General features: G+C 40.0%; 1 protein-coding gene across 1 annotated transcript in view; it reads left to right on the top strand.

Annotated features, from left to right (window-relative positions):
* The window catches only part of LOC124802710 (leucine-rich repeat-containing protein 1-like), a 46,318-nt gene that overhangs the window by 25,555 nt on the left and 353 nt on the right, over positions 1–20,410 (top strand). The window contains exons 3-4 of the mRNA XM_047263672.1: positions 11,528–11,768; positions 14,977–15,167. Coding sequence (XP_047119628.1) covers positions 11,528–11,768; positions 14,977–15,167 — 432 coding nt within the window. The remainder of the gene's footprint in view (positions 1–11,527; positions 11,769–14,976; positions 15,168–20,410) is intronic.

Below are 20,410 nucleotides of genomic sequence, written 5' to 3'. Positions count from 1 at the left end.
GCCTTGAAGTTGCCACAAACTCGAAGATGCCCATCTGGTCTCTTGAGGACGACCTAGGATGTTGCCCACGAACTGTGATGGACTGAAGTGACGACTCCCTCCATGGTGAGGTGGTCCATTTCTTGTTGAAGAGGCTGCTGAAGGGCGTGGGGAACCTGCTGGGCCTGGAAGTACTTCGGGCGGGGAGACTGTTTCAGCTGGAGCAACGCATGAAAATCTTGAACACAGCCGACGCCTGGCAAGAAGAGGTCCTGGAATTCTGTGCACAAGGTATTGACTGCTGGGAACAGAACCTGGAAAGACACCAGATGAAAATTGTTGTTGATGGCAAAGCCAAGGCCCGGAAGGCCTCCAACCCGAAGAGATCCACCGTGTCTGCATTGTTGATCACAAGAAAGGTAACTTCTCAGCGAACCGATTTATACATGACGGAAGTCATGAACTGACCCAAGAGGGTGATCGCTTGCTTATTATAAGTAAGGAGACGCTGGGGTGTGGGCGCTAGGGGGGGGGTCGCCCAAATCTTTGCATTAGAGGAATAGATGATCAGTGAGACCGCTGCTCCGGTATCCACCTGCATCTGCAGCGGCCGAACATTGACCTGAGCATCGGTCATCAGCTTGGAAGATCCTGAAAACTGCACCTGGTTGATATCCATGGGTATAGGCCCCCAACGTTCATTGCCCAGATGAGGAGGGGGCTGCCGAGATCGGCAGACTGAACTGACCTGTCAGGGCAGTCTTCCCATGCATGATTCTTAAAGCATCCTTGGCAGGATGGCAGCCGGAGGGGCTGGCGGAACTGGTGAGGGCGTAGGGGCCTCTGTGCACTGATGGTCTGCGCTGGACCTGCGGAGCCGTCTGAGGGCATGAAGTCCTGGACAGGGCGACTGCCCTATTGCTGCTGTGCAGAACGGGATAGTTGGTGCCACTCATCAGAATGGATGGCGGCAACAACTTCGACCTCCGCCAGCGATGTGATGGGTTCCAAGGCATCGTGGTCACTGAGGGTCACCACTTCCGCCCAGGATTCCAAATGCTTGTTGGTCCCCATAGAGACTTCTTACTTGAATGCTAAATCAATGATCTGGTCCAGAGTAGGAAAGCCGCCTCAGGGGTGGCCTGGATGAGGTGGTAGTGGACCATCTCGTCTGTGTAGGATTCTTTGGAGACTCGTGTGTTGAAGTGACATTTCCAGCTGAGACCTTGCAGTTCTGGTGCCCACTGGCAATAGGATTGGCCAGCCTTCTTGTGACACTGGTAAAATTCTACACTGGCAGCCAACACTTGGAACCTTCATTGGTAGTAAGCCGCAAGAACCTCACAAATCTGGAAGAATTGGAGGTCGAAGGTGGAGTTTCATCAAGAGAACACATACACTTTGGACTGGTTCCAGGACAAAATGTAGGAATGATGAGCAGCCTATTGGACAACCTGGTGGATTTGAAAATGTTGCTGGAGCCACTTCTTGTATGTTTCCCAGTCTTCAGCATCCTCATTGAAAGCCGGAAATGGAAGGGGCAGCAGAACCGGCCGGTTTTGCAAGACTTCCGTAAATAAACATTCATGTGTATCCTGAGATTTCTTGAAAAACTGTTGAAAACCTTGTAGTAAGTCATGCACACTTTGGAGCAGCTGCTGAAGTACAACTTCCGTCATGAGGAAGACACACATAGGCACCAACTCGTCGCCACTTGTGTTGTGATTGACAATATGCAATTTTTCACAAACACAACTTTTACTGATGTAAGTTCACAAGGTTGATGACTGAACAACAAATGAAAGGTAACAATAACAATGCCAGTAAAAGTCTCCTAACTGAGGCAAACAAAAGTTCACTTCTAATTTTCCACAAAGGTTTGTGGTAACACACACTAGTAAGAGTCCAATTCAGAGATGAAGACGTAATCTTCAGCGGTTGAAGTACACAAGGTCGGCATCCGGAGTGAACTGAACTTGAGGGCTGGTTCTAGCCCCTAAATAGCTGTCTCTGGCCAATCAAGTTTTGGCGTAGTGATACTTCCCGCAGGCCATGGCTCGAGCTCCCCCTGCAGGAAGTAGTGCTCGGAATGTCTGTTTCCATTACCTTGTATGTAAATAACTGGTGTTTACCATGGTGCTTTTGGTACGCCTTGGACATATACAACCTCATCCTCTGTGGTGTAATACAGGTTGCTGTCCGTCAGGGGCTACCTTGGCTCTGGGATAACAATATGCCCATTCTGTGAAATTAAAATGCTAAGTTTTGTTGAATTGTGTGTTAGAAACTGTAAAGACAGAGTCTTACTGTGATTTAGCATTAGTCTATTTTCTACAAGCCACAAACTTATGTCATGAACTGTACTATTTGAAACAGTCAGTGTTGCACACAACACCCTTTACTACCAAGCTAATGTCATTGGCAAACAGAAATGTTTTAGAATTACCTGTAAAACTAGAGGGCATATCATTTATATAAATAAGGAACAGGAGTGGCCCCAACACTGATCCATGGGGCACTCCCCATTTGACTGTACCCCACTCAGACCCTACATCACAGCCATTCTGAACACTGTGAATAATGACCTTTTACTGTCTGTTGTTAAAGTAAGAGGTGAACCAATTGTGAGCTACTCACTGTATTCCATAATGGTCCAACTTCTGGAGCAATATTTTGTGATCAACACAATCAAACGCCTTAATTAAATCAAAAAATATGCCTACAGTTCAAAACCTTTAGTTTCACCCCTCCAGTATCTCACAGAGAAAAGAGAATATAATATTTTCTGTTGTTAAATAACTTCTGAAGCCGAACTGTACATTTGATAGCAAATTATGTGATATAAAATGATTAATTACCCTTACATGCACAGCCTTTTCAATAACTTTAGCAAACACCGATGGCATAGAAATAAGTCTAAAATTGTTTACCTTATCCCTTTCTCCCTTTTTATACCACGGCTTTACTACTGAGTACAGCACCGGCCTTGCCGCAGTGGATACACACGTTCCCATCAGATCCCCGAAGTTAAGTGCTGTTGGGTGTGGCTGGCACTTGGATGGGTGACCATCCGGGCTGCCATGCACTGTTGCCATTTTTCAGGGTGCACTCAGCCTCGTGATGCCAATTGAAGAGCTACTCCACCAAATAGTAGCGGCTCCGCTCAGAGAAAACCATCGTAACGACCGGGAGAGCAGTGTGCTGACCACACTCCTCAGCTGAGGATGACACGGCGGTCAGATGGTCCCAATGAGCCACTTGTGGTCTGAAGACAGAGTGCTTTTTTTTACTACTGAGTATTTTAATTGTTCGGGAAACTGACCATTCTTAAAGGAAAAATTACAAATATGGCTAAGCACAAGGCCAAAATGTGCAGCACAGTACTTTAGTATTCTGCTAGGCACTTCATCATGTCCATAAGAGTCCCTAGTCTTCAGTGATTTAATTATTGACTCAATGTCCACCTTATCAGTATCACAGAGAAGTATTTCAGACACTTTGCAAGAGATTTATGAGTTTCCCTGTAGAAACTAAGTTTTATTTAATTAACCAGTAATGATCAGAAAATGATAGTTTAATACTGTACATATATCTGACTTATCAGTAACAGAAATATTTTTACTATGAACTGACTTTATATTGTCGACCTTGTGCTACTGACCAGACACTTCCTTCACAACTGACCATATAGTTTTAATTTTATCCTGTGAATTAGCTATTCTATTTGTGTACCACATACTCTTTGCCTTCCTAATAAAATTTTAAGCACCTTACAATACTGTTTGTAATAGGTTACTGTAGCTTGATTGTGATTACTTCTAACATTTTGATACAATTCCTGCTTTGTTCTACATGATATCTTTGTCCCACTAGTCAGCCACCCAGGCTGCCATTTACTGCTAGTACCCCATTTAGAATGTTCTAGTGGAAAGCAACTCTCAAAGAGCATGAGAAATGTGTCAAGGAAAACATTACATTTGTCATCTATGTTATCAGCACTACAAGTATCCTGCCACTCTTGTTCCTTAATAAGGCTTCAAAAACTCTCTATTGCCACTGGATTAGCTTTCCTACATAGTTTGTAATTATATGTGACATTTGTTTGAATTGTTTTTGCTGCCTCTGTGATGGAAGTCAGAACTGCAACACCGAGCACTGAAATCATGCAGTTTTGTTATAGGTAGCTGAGGAAAACAATTCAGACACACCACTGCTCAGAAAAAGGCCTTAGGAGATGGCACGAAGGGCATCAATAAAACCACTCCTTCCCTTGGGATGTTAATTCCCACACATTTCACAGTTGAAAACATCAGTTTGCAATGCGGTCAGCAGCAGGACAATATTCTTGACAGTTTTTGACACTGCTGACACCTCCTGCATGCTTCAGCCCTTTTCTAAGAACATCATGGGCCAGCAACCCAATTGAATGTGATTGCTCCCCTTTGGAGTGCAGTGTGACCACAATTTTTGCTCTGGTGTACTGGATGACACTGCTGGGGAACATTCAAAACCATTTGACAAAATATGAACTGGATCTGAAGCAGAAAAGGGTACTTATGATTTGTCAGCCCTCCTGTTTCATGTCCTCTGTGGTATGATTCTGGAGTGGTGCAAGATTGTGTGAATGCCTCTGCGAAGGAGGCCAGAACCATGACATCTGGTGTTGAAATCATGCGGTCTTTTAATGGGTGGTCAAGGAAAACATTTCATACACACTGCTGTAAAGGATCAAAATGAATACAATACCAAAGGGTCCGTCTAAGAGCACCCAGTTTGGCAATTTGCTTGGTGGCACCCACCTACATTTATTGAGAATTTTAAAAATGCGCCTTTACAGAGAAAACCTGTGAAGTAGCCCTAGGCACCTGCAGGCAGGAACCTTCTGACACCCCTCCAATGTCAGTTGCCTGCCTGCAGGTGCCTAGGGCTACTTCACAGGTTTTCTCTGTAAAGATGCATTTTTAAAATTCTCAATTAATGTGGGCAGGTGCCACTGAGGGTCTTGCTGAACTAAGTGGTTGTTAGCCCAAAATGTCCTTAGGGAAGGGCTGAAGTATCCAAGAGATATTAGCAGTATCAACAACTTTCAAGAACATTGTCCTGTTGCTCATCGCACTACCAACTGTCACTTTCAACCACAAAGTGTGTGGGAATCAGCACCACAAGGGGCATAGTAGTTTCACTGACACACTTTGTGCCATTCCCTAAGGCCTTTTCGTTTTGATCCTCTGCAGCAGTGTGCCTGAAATGTTTTCCTCGGCCAATCATTAAAAAGACCTCATGATTTCAACACTGGATGTCGTGCTTCTGACCTCCTTTGCACAGGCAGAAGAAGGGGTTAAATATGGGTAAGAGGGGGTGTCATGACCTTTTCATCATGTAACATATCTACAGTGCCATCGAGCAGAACCATGGTGAACCCACCTTACACCTTACATTTTTTTTCTTTTTTTTCCCATGTGTTGACATCTTGCTGTTTAAAGTGTTGCCAAGCTTGAGTGTAACATCACAGGGTGCCAAGCTTTGGCACCATTGCAGAGGAAGGTTGTAAATACCTTTGAGTCAAATTTCAAACTTATGCATCACAATGGGAGACAATCATGGGGTTTTGAAAAAGTGGTCCTTTAACACCTTCTTGATGGTCTACTAGTAGTTTACTTCCATTTGGACCTGACTTTTTTCAACTTGAACTGAAACTAAATGACTCAACAATGCAACATATACTCTGAAAAAAACACCACCATATCAATATAATTTTGACATGATGCCACAGTAGCGTGTACACTCTGCCAGGATAAACAGTGACATTATGGTAACCAAACCAGCAGGGAACATGTGTCTCTATTGAAAATTGTTGTTTTCCAGTTTTCATTCATATTCTGAATGGTATATTTCATATTTTGATCTTTTTTGTTGACGTTTTTATAAAATATATATAAAAGTGTCAAAAAAGTCTTTTTATTTTTACTTTTAATGGGATACTTCTCTATTCAGGTTGACACATAAGAACTTTAGAAAACTCGAGTCAAATAATAACTGATAGAAATAATATATTTATTATATAGGGGAATAGTTATATGGACCCACACAACTGCAAATACATAAAAATAGAACATTACATCTATATTCAAAAATCTGATTTTCAAAATCTGAATGAATATATACAAGAATTATAAAGTACTGACAATATATACATAATTTATCTAGATGTATAATAATGAAGAAACAGAATTATAAAATAGCACATGTGATTTTCCTACAGTTTCAAAACAAAAAAGTAATAACAACAATGAAAAGGCTAGTGCTTATAGTTCTCCATAAAGTAGGGAGGGCATAACCAAATTTATCCATTCTCTTTTTCTTCCTGTCCATGCAATTTTTACTGCAGGATTTTCTTGTTCTGGGAGCAAATTTGAAACAATGGCCAGCTGGAAATCGTGAAGATTGATTTTTTCTGTGACACACTTCAGGTATAAATAGTGTGCATTTTCCAACATGAGATGAAATGCATGAAGTCGAGCATTCTTATATCATTTCAATGTCTTGTGGGAAATGGGATAACAGGCGAGCATTTCATTGCTACTGTCAATCCCTTTCACATATTTTTTGCATTGGGCAATCATCTTTGATGGAGATTCCAAGGTGAGTTCTCGTGTCCACCATTTTTCCTCTGAATTCCTTGGATATGGCCAGCATTTCCCATTTGTCCTTCCATTTACAAACATATATGCCATATTCTTTGAAACATGAAACTGACTTTATTTTTTCCAATTTCATCGCAACAATTTCTTGTGGATCACCCACCCGATTGGAGTCATGAGTACCAGTGCAGAATCCTTATCCACTTTTGAAGTGTGATCCTTTCCTCCTATAAAGGGTTCTCAGCACCACTGTATAATTGGAGTTAATTTATAAGCCCATTAGGATCAGCTAACATGCACGGTTTCATCTCAGATTTATGGCACTTCCCCTGTTTGTACTGGCAAAACCTAAGACTTCCTCTTCAACAGAACATGACTCATCTGCCAAGAGGTTTTTCCATGGATAACAGATTTTCTCCATAGTGTTATCAAAATGATCTATCACTGGCACAATTTGTTTGTTAGATAGCATTCCAGAATAATTTCTGGCAAAATGTAGGCTTCTCGTCTGTAAGTATTTAGTGATGTACAATCTAAATTGATAGTGTGTTTTCCAATAATCCTTCATCCTATTCATCTGCACAAACACTATGAAAATATTACGCCCAAAAACATTTTCATTTCTTCGAAGGTGGTATCTTTCCAAGAAATTATATAACATGCTCATTTTCACTGTTGAAAAACACTTCCAAGGCAAAAGCATTTGTCTCTTCCACTGTTTAAACAAGTATTGGGTAACTAACAAGAAGAAAAATAATATTGGTGTGATAGGGAAGGGGGTCTTCAAAAGTCCTAGAGAACCAGTAAATGATATCTCCCTCCTATTATCTGGTAGTTCCTCACTCCATTTGTCTTCAGGAAGACAAATGGATGATATGGGGACCTGGTGGTGTTGAGAAACTGTGCAAGGTTTTGAAGCCTCATTACTGGGCCCTGCCACTGCTGTCAGATTAGCACCTGGTACTTCAGTAGCACCAGGTACGTCTGTAGCACAGGGTACACCTTGAAAGTTAGCAGGTTCTGCTTCATCCTCATCTGAATTCGATTCATCTTATAATAATTCTAGCTCATCATCTGTCCATTTTCCATACTCTAAGCAGTTAATGACTTCATCTGCAGTGTAGGTTTTTCTCTTTCTGCTTCCAGATGGCCTGATAAATGGACTCGCCAACATATAAAAAATGGAAAAGAAGAAAAATATTAAATATTGCCCCCAGGAAATATTATTTATAGAAAAATTAGAACATGATTATTATTTAGTTACAAAGGAAAGCAAAATCTCATTAGTGAACATCGGTCAGCTAATGGGAGAAATAACAACAATTTTATTTATTTTTAGCAAATTTTTACTCTGATAACAGAATGGGGGAGGGGCGATGTTCTTGAGGACAATATTATGGAAATTGAAGAGAATGTAGATGAAGATTAAGTAGGAGATATGATACTGCATGAAGAGTTTGACAGAGCACTGAAAGACCTAAGTCGAAACATGGCGGGAGTAGACAATATTCCATTAGAACTACTGACAGCCTTGGGAGAGCCAGGCCTAACAAAACTCTACCATCTAGTGAGCAAGATGTATGAGACGGGTGAAATACCCTCACACTTCAAGAAGAATATAATAATTCCAATCCCAAAGAAAGCAGGTGCTGACAGATGTGAAAATTACCGAACTATCAGTTAAATAATCCACGGCTGCAAAATACTAACAAGAATTCTTTATAGACAAATGGAAAAACTGGTAGAAGCCAACCTCGGGGAAGATCAGTTTGGATTCCACAGAAATGTTGGAACACGTGAGGCAATACTGACCCTACGACTTATCTTAGAAGATAGATTAAGGAAAGGTAAACCTACGTTTCTAGCATTTGTAGACTTAGAGAAAGCTTTTGACAATGTTAACTGGAATACTCTGTTTCAAATTCTGAAGGTGTCAGGGTAAAATACAGGGAGCAAAAGGCTATTTACAATTTGTACAGAAACCAGAAGGCAGTTATAAGAGTCAAGGGGCATGAAAGGGAAGCACTGGTTGGAAAGGGAGTGAGGCAGGGTTGTAGCCTACGCTTGATGCTATTCAATCTGAATATTGTGCAAGCAGTAAAGAAAACAAAAGAAAAATTCAGAGTAGGAATTAAAATCCATGGAGAAGAAATAAAAACTTTGAGGTTCGCTGATGACATTGTAATTCTGTCAGAAACAGCAAAGGACCTGGAAGAGCAGCTGAACAGGATGGACAGTGTCTTGAAAGGAGGATATAAGATGAACATCAACAAAAGCAAAATGAGGATAATGGAATGTAGTCGAATTAAATAAGGTAATTCTGCGCAAATTAGATTAGGAAGTGAGACGCTTAAAGCAGTAAATGAGTTTTGCTATTTGGGGAGCAAAATAACTGATGATGGTCGAAGTAGAGAGGATATAAAATGTAGACTGGCAATGGCAAGGAAAGTGTTACTGAAGAAGAGAAATTTGTTACCATCAAGTATAGATTTAAGTGTCAGGAAATCGTTTCTGAAAGTGTTTGAATGGAGTGTGGCCATGTATGTAAGTGAAACGTGGATGATAAATAGTTTAGACAAGAAGAGAATAGAAGCTTTCTAAATGTGGTGCTACAGAAGAATGCTGAAGATTAGATGGGTAGACCACATAACTAATGAGGAGGTATTGAATAGAATTGGAGAGAAGAGAAATTTGTGGCACAACTTGACTAGAAGAAGGGATCGGCTGGTAGGGCATATTCTGAGGCATCAAGGGATCACCAATTTAGTATTAGAGGGCAGCATGGAGGGTAAAAATTGTAGAGGGAGACCAAGAGATGAATATACTAAACGGATTCAGAAGGATGTAGGTTGCAGTAGGTACTGGGATATGAAGAAGCTTGCATAGGATAGAGTAGCATGGAGAGCTGCATCAAACCAGTCTCTGGACTTAAGACCACAACAATAACAACAGAACATGCCCAAAGAACTCGTTTATTCACTGTTGGAAAACATCCACAGAAATGAAAATACAAACATGAAATGACACTGTGTTTTGTAAAATACCTAGAACAGGTAAGGGCATAGCCAGAAATGTTTTGACACACCCTCCCTTCCCCTGCCCCTTCCCCCCACCCCCAATTTCATTAAAAGGCCCAGGTACCTCTGCAAAAAATCTTGTGTATGTCCTTGACAAATCGATTTTATCAAATAAATTAAATCATTAACTTACCTTTGTGAACAAAAAGAAAAATATCAAATATCAAAATGCTACTGTAATAAAGATGAAATTTTGATGTGCTGGAACAAATTCATTTCACACTACAACTCATGGACGAACCAGTCTAAATGACAGCAAAACATCTGCTGAGAGCCTGACCAGAGTGTCACTTTTAACCTACAAACCAGGCCGAGTGTACAAGCCTTGGCACTTTGAGGGTCGATGATGCCACACAAGCGTGCACCATCCAGTAGGCAAGGCGGCCCTCATGCCCTGATGGTGCGAGCTGTCGTGAACGTGGTAATTGTTGCACAGTGTAGTTCTCAACTGACAAAACTCCTAGGCAACCAGATTGTATGTAAAGCTTTGAACATAGCTGCTAAGGTTCAGTGACCGTGTCAGAATTATATTACAACAAATAAGCCCTCGGTCACAAATATTAAGTCAAAATTGACCAGGTTTCGACGCTACTATGAGCGTTGTCTTCAGAATTAAACTAACTGTTCTAAAACATAATAGGTATATAAGACATTAATAAACTAAAATGTGTACTGACTGGAAAGAGATGCAGTACTTACAAGTCACATTCTAAAAAAATCTAAGACTTGTAAGTACTGCATCTCTTTCCAGTCAGAACACACTTTAGTTTATTAATGTCTTATATACCTATTATGTTTTAGAACAGTTAGTTTAATTCTGAAGACGACACTCATAGTAGTGTCGAAACCTGGTCAATTTTGACTTAATATTTATGACCGAGGGCTTATTTGTTCTAATATAATTGCATGTAAAGCTTTGAAAAGCTTGTTTTGCAGTACCAAAGATGTTGGAGAATAACAGTGGCATGGGGAAAACTCACTGTGAATTGTGTGACCTTTGTGGGTCTTCAGAATCGAATTAAGAAACAATATGGCGCTGAGCATCTAAGGAAAACTATACGAAGTGCATGGTAAGAGTGGCTTGTCTTGTAATTAGCCATAAGACAATGACGAGCACATAAGAGAAAATATTTGAAGATTGTTAGTCCACTATTAGTCTACATTATGAAATTTCCACTGGTGAAATAGGTAATGTTGCACAAAATTTTTACAGAGGGATTTTGTCCAAGCTGAACACAAATACATTGTTGACAGATGATCACAAAACATTTAATGTGGGTAGTTTACAAACATTCTCTCCCTTGATCCTTGTGTTCCTCATCTTATCCCAGCGATTAGCAGATCATCCTACAACACTTTCCAATTATAGAGAAGTGTTGGAAACTTTCTCAACTGACAAGACTCCCTGCCAACCAAAATCAATGGAGAGTCTTTTTAAAGCTTGTTTTGCAGTACCAAAGATTTTGGAGAATAATGAGGACAGTGGGCAAAGAAAAAGGTATCTTTCTTTGTGGAGTCTAATAAATTTTTCACTTGTGCTGTTTTCTAGCCAGTAAGCCCACACTTTTGACATATGTTTTGTAAGTTTACATTTTCTGCCATAAGCAGGCTCTGATGTCTTCTCTGAACATATGAAAACTGAGGTGAGTCTCCTAATCTTTTAAACTGTAGAATGGTACAGTTTTGTGTGCATCTCTTCTCTGTGAATGGCCAACGAATTTCATTTTGACTGTTTATTCCAGATTCTCTTTCCTTCAACTTTTTTTAATCTCATTATGTACAATTTAACTTGAGTTTGTCAGCTTATCATTTTGGGGTTACGTGTTTCAGATTTAGGTCAACTCACCTCTCTTCGCTGCCTTCTTGTTGATGGAAACCACTTATCACATTTGCCTAATAGTATTGGGCAACTGTCACAACTACAGTGCTTAAATGTGTCCAGTAATTTTCTGAAGTGGCTTCCAATGGTAACACTTCCTGCTGGATGTGAACTGGATGTCAGCAATAATACGACTCTCACATTTTTGCCTGCAGAGATGCTGACTCTTCTCCCAAGGATAAAATTGGATGGGTACATAGAGGCTTCATTAACATGACAGCTATTAACAGTTTTATGATAAAAGTCCCAGGTCTTTTCTTCAAGATCAAAAATGACACTTTTGAAAAGAAATCCCTTTTCCTATGAAAAGTAATTATGTGCCATGGAAATCTGAAGGCATGGGAGAGTAAGAAACATAGCAATCAGTGGAAACTGCATGTGTGTATTAACTGTGGTTCAACTCCTAAAAATCTTTATTATTTTGTCAAACATTTCATTTTATTTCAATTTTAATATTAAAACTATTGTATGTAACGAAACACTTAACTTCCTTTGCATGTAAAGTTACAATCTGAAGTTGTAATCCACAATATTTCTCCCTTAAATGCATGTCTATAAGAAGGAAATCAGTGTTAGCACAGTTCATCACCAATTTTTGTGAATTTTAAGAAGTGTAATTTTCACAAAAGGGAAACGGTGTCAGTGTATATAGTCATTTTCAATGTATCCTTCAAAAACAAGGAAATATCTTTATCAGTTAAATCACCCCCATTACCTACACAACTGTAAATTTTTATTATGTACACTACACTAAATTTTTAACAACTTCTTTGTCTAGGACAATTGATACACATCCACTCATACCTCTTTCTGAAGACATACAATGCAAAGTAGTGCCATATTTTCAGTAACTGTAGTCTAAAAGTACACACAGATATATTTTGAGGAGACTGCAACTTTCATCCCTCATATTACTACTAGGTTCATGCCCTTGTCGTTGCCCTAGTTGCAAGACTTTTCTTAAGCACATTCTTAACATTAATTACTCCTGCCTCATTGCTAGGAAGACCTGCTTAACTCATCAAAAGGAGTGTTACTCATGATACCTATGCCTCGTGTTAGCTGACATACAACAGAGTGTCAGCTTGATGACCACTAAACTATTAGTAACAATTAATGGACAAGAATAGTGTGTCTATACTGCTAATACTCAATGTTGTAATAGAGACAAAACTATAATGGGATACCTGTGATTCTGATGCCAGCTACACAATGTGTGTGAATTGGATTGTGTGTTCCAGCATCCCAGAACTCGATCTCCTGCCATGGATCAGGCCTCAATTTACATGCAGGTCGTCAACACATTTGCACTTTCACTCCCCTATTTCTTCAATCATTTTTATTAATTTTTTATTACAAGTCCATCTTCTTATTTTTGTGCAATCTTTTCATTTTCTCTGACACTATCCAACTGATAGTCACAAATGCTTTTAGTTCTATTTTATTCCAGTCTTATTTATGATTTATTAGCTGCACTATGGATGTGTATAATGTTTCATTTATGTCTGTTGTTAGAAATTCATCAAGGATTTCCCTCTTGTATAGCTCTACTATACAGGGTGTTACAAAAAGGTATGGCCAAACTTTCAGGAAACATTCCTCACACACAAAGAAAGAAAATATGTTATGTGGACATGTGTCCGGAAACGCTTACTTTCCATGTTAGAGCTCATTTTATTACTTCTCTTCAAATCACATTAATCATGGAATGGAAACACACAGCAACAGAACGTACCAGTGTGACTTCAAACACTTTTTTACAGGAAATGTTCAAAATGTCCTCCGTTAGCGAGGATACATGCATCCACCCTCAGTCGCATGGAATCCCTGATGCGCCGATGCAGCCCTGGAGAATGGCGTATTGTATCACAGCCATCCACAATACGAGCACGGAGAGTCTCTACATCTGGTACCAGGGTTGCGTAGACAAGAGCTTTCAAATGCCCCCATAAATGAAAGTCAAGAGGGTTGAGGTCAGGAGAGCGTGGAGGCCATGGAATTGGTTCGCCTCTACTAATCCATCGGTCACCGAATCTGTTGTTGAGAAGCGTACGAACACTTCGACTGAAATGTGCAGGAGCTCCATCGTGCATGAACCACATGTTGTGTCGTACGTGTAAAGGCACATGTTCTAGCAGCACAGGTAGAGTATCGCGTATGAAATCATGATAACGTGTTCCATTGAGCGTAGGTGGAAGAACATGGGGCCCAATCAAGACACCACCAACACTGCCTGCCCAAACGTTCACAGAAAATCTGTGTTGATGACGTGATTGCACAATTGCATGCGGATTCTCATCAGCCCACACATGTTGATTGTGAAAATTTACAATTTGATCATGTTGGAATGAAGCCTCATCCGTAAAGAGAACATTTGCGCTAAAATGAGGATTGACACATTGTTGGATGAACCATTCGCAGAAGTGTACCCGTGGAGGCCTATCAGCTGCTGATAGTGCCTGCACACACTGTACATGGTACGGAAACAACTGGTTCTCCCATAGCACTCTCCATACAGTGACGTGGTCAACGTTACCTGGTACAGCAGCAACTTCTCTGATGCTGACATTAGGGTTATCGTCAACTGCACGAAGAATTGCCTCGCCCATTGCAGGTGTCCTCGTTGTTCTAGGTCTTCCCCAGTTGCGAGTCATAGGCTGGAATGTTCCGTGCTCCCTAAGACGCTGTTCAATTGCTTCGAACGTCTTCCTGTTGGAACATCTTCGTTCTGGAAATTTGTCTCGATACAAATGTACTGCGCCATGGCTATTGCCCCATGCTAATCCATACATCAAGTGGGCATCTGCCAACTCCACATTTGTAAACATTGCACTGACTGCAAAACCACGTTCGTGATGAACACTAACCTGTTGATGTTACGTACTGATGTGCTTGATGCTAGTACTTTAGAGCAATGAGTCGCATGTCAACACAAGCACCGAAGTCAACTTTACCTTCCTTCAACTGGGCCAACTGGCGGTGAATCGAGGAAGTACAGTACATACTGATGAAACTAAAATGAGCTCTAACATGGAAATTAAGTGTTTCCAGACACATGTCCACATAACATCTTTTCTTTATTTGTGTGTGAGGAATGTTTCCTGAAAGTTTGGCTGTACCTTTTTGTAACACCCTGTATTTCTTCTGACTCAGGGTTCTGACTGAGGTGCTTCATTAAGTCCTAAATAGTCTAGCTTCCTCCTACTATTCTTTCTGTACTGAATGGAGGAGCCTCAGATTTCAAAAAGCTAGCATTTTGTCGTATTTTTTAATCTCATATTATTGAATCTTGGTAAAATTTTCACTACAGGTCTATATTTAATGTTTTATTTCATGTGTCATTCACCTGTGTTTTATGTAGTATTTGTGAAAATATAGTCAAAATATATTCTCTGGGCAGGTGCTGCCAGGAATGGCGCTATGTGCTGAAAGGACCAAGACTCCTAATACAGCAGCAAAACAGCAGCTTTGCAAGTATGAGCTTGCCACTGCCTGCTCCAATGCTGGGCTGCTGTCGATGCCAGTGTTCCCATCCACAGGCTCCACCACTCCAGGAACTTTGCCTTAGGAAACTACACAGCGTGTTCACAGGTAGAAGAAAGTGTGTGCATGGCATGAAAGCTTGAATAGTAAAAGTAATGTACTAGTCCTATACAATGCGGTTGTACAAGAAAATAACGGCAATGCAAAATCACAAATTATGAACATGCTTTGCATTGTATTGTTCTTACAAAATTTTATGCTTGTTATTCTTCATTAGAATGATCATCTCATTACTCATTAGCAACTAACACTATTGAGGGTTAAAGTACATAAAGAATGTGAATTTAAAAATGCTTGAAGAAGTTTCTGCAATATTCTTATGTTCATGTTTGCTGTATAAATACTTTATTTAATTTAGCTCTGTTGCACCAGAAGGGAAATTCTGTAGGACAGCAGAGAGTCAAAATATACAGAATAAGGCAGCATCCTGGTCTTCAAATTAACATAATGAAAGATACTTCTAATAACAAAATATGCTGAACCTAGCTCCTTGATCAGTCCTTCTGTGTGTTGACTCCATTTCAGCTTGTTATCCAGCTGGATCCTGAGGAGTTTTATGCAAAGTGTTTTGTTTAGTGTGTGCCCATTATACCTATTCCTGATAACAACAGGTAATTTTATTTGTTTGAAATTCTACAGTATTGTCTTTATGATATTAAGACTAAAGCCATTTGGAATGAACCAGTTGTTGGCTTGTGAAGCTGTAACCTGAGTTGGTTTGGTAGAGTTTGGCATCAGCTGATATTAGTTTTAAGAGTCCTTTCAAGTCATTAGAAGATCATTTATGTAGATTAAAGACAAGAATAACACAGTAATGAAAAGGATAACACATCTGCTGATATTCCAGCTATCTTTCTGTTTTCCACTAGTGACTTTACAAGGTCATCAATTTTATTTAAGGTACTTTTTGTATTCTGAGAGAATATACTTAATGAGTATTCTTCATAATTCTTAATTTTGTCCAAACTTAAGTGTTTTGCTTTGCTAGTAGCTCTCTGAAATGTAACTATATGCTCTTTGCAATATTGCCTTTTCAAATAATTTTTCCCTAAAAAACGCCCAGCAAAACCACTGGAAATCACACAGACCGGATGGACCCTGCTTTGATCAAATGAGATGTTTTTGGAAAACAGAGGGTGGAAGTAAGCTTTCGCCAGAGGCATTATAATGCAGACTATTGCCATATATAAAATGACTAACAAGGAGACCGTGCCTACTTGCCACTGGCTTTGTCCAAATTTATGATATATCCAGGATTTGGCTAGAAAAGCAAGCAACAGAAGTGAGAGCTCCAGGTGGTCAAGCATCATGAAAAAATGACGTTTTTGGCACTGGTTGTGCAAGATATGAGTGATTTGCGTTAGTGTAGTTTTCAGGGAGTGCTCTTGCAGAGTGGAAAGAGTGCAGAATGGTAAGCTGAGGATTGTGTGATTGACTCTGTACGGAATCTCTAGTTAAAAAAGAGAGAGAGAGAGAGAGAGAGAAAACTGCAAACAAACCTAGATAATGCTAAGCATATTATATTTGATGTGATAAAACATTATGTACAGGAGAACAAATTGCTCATGTTAACCGACTCATGAGGAGGACAAACGAAGTTACAGTTGCATGATGAGATATTTCAAGATGAAGGATTGCCATTCTGCAATACTGAAGTGATTCCCCCACTCCCAAATGTAATCTTCTAACGGGCAGTCCTGTGATGTCCAATTTTATCTTCATCTGAAGAATATGATGAAAATGCTTCAAAATTGCTCTTATCTTGTCAAGAGAGGAAAAAGAAATCACATCCCAAGAAGACTGCATCAAAATACACTTTCCAGAATGAGATTTTCACTCTGCAGCGGAGTGTGCACTGATATGAAACTTCCTAGCAGATTAAAACTGTGTGCTGGACCGAGAATCGAACTCAGGACCTTTGCCTTTTGTGGGCAAGTGCTCTACCAACTGAGCTACCCGAGCATGACTCACGCCCCATCTTCACAGATTTACATCTGCCACTTCTTACACTTTGTTGTATGCACCTCAACAAAAGTTTGCAAAATCATAGAGTTTTCCGCCAATGACTTTTTAAGTTTGTACAGCACCTTATTAACAAAATAAACATAATTCCTTCTGAAAACAAGAACAATTTTGGACAATTACAAAAAATCATTACAAAACAAAGCATGCTCTCTCAAAGTACACATCTTTAACACAAAAACAGTGAAAATCTTTACCTCCTGGTGGTGATTAACAGTCTGTAGTAGTGAGTATTTCCTCCCTGCACATGGGTGAGTTCTTCCACTCTGCGAGGCATGTTCTAGATGAGACCATCAAGTTTATCCTGGGGTATGAGGTCCCACTCCTCAATGGCAGCTTCAGTAAGGTCCTGAAGATTGTCAATGTGCAACGGCCACCTTCAACAGGCCCCATACATGCCCAACTGCATTCATATCTGGGGACTGTGCTGGCCAATGCATTCAGTTGATGTTGCATGTTTGAAGATACCAAGACAGTGCTGGAGTATGTTGCAGTCTTGCATTGTCATCAACTAGGATGAAGTTATCACCAACTTCATGTCTGTAGGGCATTACAGTCATTTGTAGGACCTTTTGGAGGTATCGGGAGCCAGTTGATTTGCTGCAAACATGAATTAGAGGCATCCACTGTCCCATCACTATTGCCACCCAAAATATTACGCTTCCACCTGCGAATGAATGGACTTCCCGAACATATCGATGTCCCTGGTGTTGTCCAGCATTTCTCCAAACTCTAACACGTATAGTGTCAGGTCGCAAACCAATCCTGTTCTTGTCAGAAAACATGACATTACTCTGTTCCGCAATGGTCCAATGTTGATGTGCAAGAGCCCAGGTCCTTTGATTGCACCGGTTCCATGGGTTCTGTGCAAAACTTTTCAATGCTCTTCTGGAATGAAGACCACCCCATTGCAATCACCTATGTCCTATTCGGTCTGAGATATGAATTCCCATTGCCTGGGAGAAGTCATTTCCAATATTTCTGGCAGTTGTTGATGGATGCCTGTGGGCCAACATTTGGAGGAAATGATCCTGCATTGGTGTTATCACACGAGGAAGACCACTGTGAGATCTATTGTTCACATTTTCCATCTCTCTGTACTCCACACCTTAGACACACCACTTTGAGTGACATGTAACAGATTGGCAACATCTTGCTGTGTATGACCTGCTGAAAAGCCATTATCGTGATTCTGTCAAAGTGTTGTATGCCTGTACATGGCATGTTACCACAGTGCTGAACAGAAAGTGAATGAAGTTGTTGACACTGGACTGCTCGTAGTGTGCTGCTGTGGCAGTGGTAAGTTTATATGACTGGGAAATGGCTACAAAGTATGCCAGTAGTAAACACTGTCCAATATTAGAGGATAATCCATGAAGTGCCTAGGTCAATGAGACCTCTAAGTATCGTAGACCACATTTTACAATAGTATTCCAGACTTTTGTTGAGCAGTGTACATCACCAGCTATCCACACCAGTATTTGACGAAATGATACATAAATATGATTTGCTGCCAAACTGTGTGATGAGAGAGAATCTTTTACAAATGTAAACCAAGTTTATTGTTGAATAGAAACTTGAGATCAACCATATAATTTTAAAAATGTGATGTTTAAAATGTGTGCAGGATACCAAGCAAATTATCGCTTTCCCAGTTTTTATGCTGAATGTCCCTCAGTATGTGTAAACCTTACATTGTAAAATAATAAAAGTATCTAATTTTATATATGAAGTTCTCATGTACGGCTTACAATCCCTTCCTTGAATTTTATGTGCAATCCCAAATTTTCCTTTGCTTTTCTTGTATGACAATATTAATAAATACAATATATTGAGCATTATTTTGATCTATTTGCATTGTAAGTAACATAAAAATTGAAAATAAAAACATTTCTACAAGACGACTGCAACTCATGACACTCAGATTACCATTCTGTGCTCTTCCTGGTGCGCCAACCACCACCTGTTAACTACGAAAACATAAATGGCACATGCCTTGCCAGGTCTGCGCCAAAAATGCAATTTTTTCTAAATGCTTAGCTATCTGGAGTTCCTAATTTTCTTACTTTCTGTTCAGTCCCAGCACTGCATATACCACAAATCTGGTGAAATCTGTGATCACAAGTAAGAATGGTCTCCTTTCTAAATGTGGGGTGACACATTAGTCACACCCATGTTGTTTAAACACCACACCTCCTGACCCTCCTGCTTCGAGTGACTGTCCAACTTCATTTGACATATGGCACAGAAAACTTCATTCAGGGCTTTGTGTACCACTTAAAGAGTGATATGATTTCACATTAGTGTGAAGAACATCATAAACAATGTACTTGATGTCAACCTCAGAGCATGCTTGAGGTTGTGGTCCAAACTGTTCCCAGTATCCTAAGGACATTCATTAACTAAATTACAGGTAACAATGATGAGCCCAGTGCTTGGCTTGGAATACCAGTGACCTGGTAATTATCAACCAATGGCATCTGCACCAGATATGGCATTTCTCTCCCACAATTATTACTTAGAACTACAACATTTGTGGTCTTCTTAACCATTTTCTTTCTAAACTTATCTTACTTCTCATGCCTTGCACTGTCCGCATGCCTTTACACTTACTGTGTTGTGTATGTAATTGCTATTACTGCAAATTGTAGCTCACAACTGTGATAACTCAGCCTATGTAACAGCCAAATGAGCTCAGAGTTTCAAGTTTTGCTGCTCTTTCTCCAGTATGATGTAGTGACAGCTGAAATCAGTTCTTCTTCCCCCTAGCATTTATCCTGTCCAGGATCCCTTGCTCACTGCGAATCATATTGTCATAACAATCATTATGGTTCATAAACAATTCAAGATATCGAAACAAGGTCTTTTTGCAAATGATAGCAAATATGAAAGTGTATGTTACACAATAAATAATTCAATTTTATATATATATGATATAGAAGCAAGTCATCCGCAGAAGTGAGATGTCAATGGCTCAGGATCCATACAGGTATCCATAGCACTGTAAGAAAACACAAGCAGTGTATGTATTCACATCCACACACCTGGGGAACGGAGTAGCAGGGCATGTATGCACACCCACAACAGTGAAAGGGTTAGAATCCATTTCAGGCAAAGAACTATCTATTTAAAAAAACTCATAAATTGCCCCTCTTTAAATGATAGTTGTGAAACTGGTGTTGTCTTTCTTGATTTAAGTAGACCTACTGCTTGCCTTTCATTAGTACATTTTAGTATATTACTGACACATTACACCAAAAGTAAAGTCA

This window comes from Schistocerca piceifrons, chromosome 6, assembly GCF_021461385.2.
Source record: "Schistocerca piceifrons isolate TAMUIC-IGC-003096 chromosome 6, iqSchPice1.1, whole genome shotgun sequence".
Taxonomy (NCBI): Eukaryota; Metazoa; Arthropoda; class Insecta; order Orthoptera; family Acrididae; genus Schistocerca; species Schistocerca piceifrons.
Note: the sequence above shows the minus strand (reverse complement) of the source record. Positions and strands in the feature narration are given on the sequence as shown.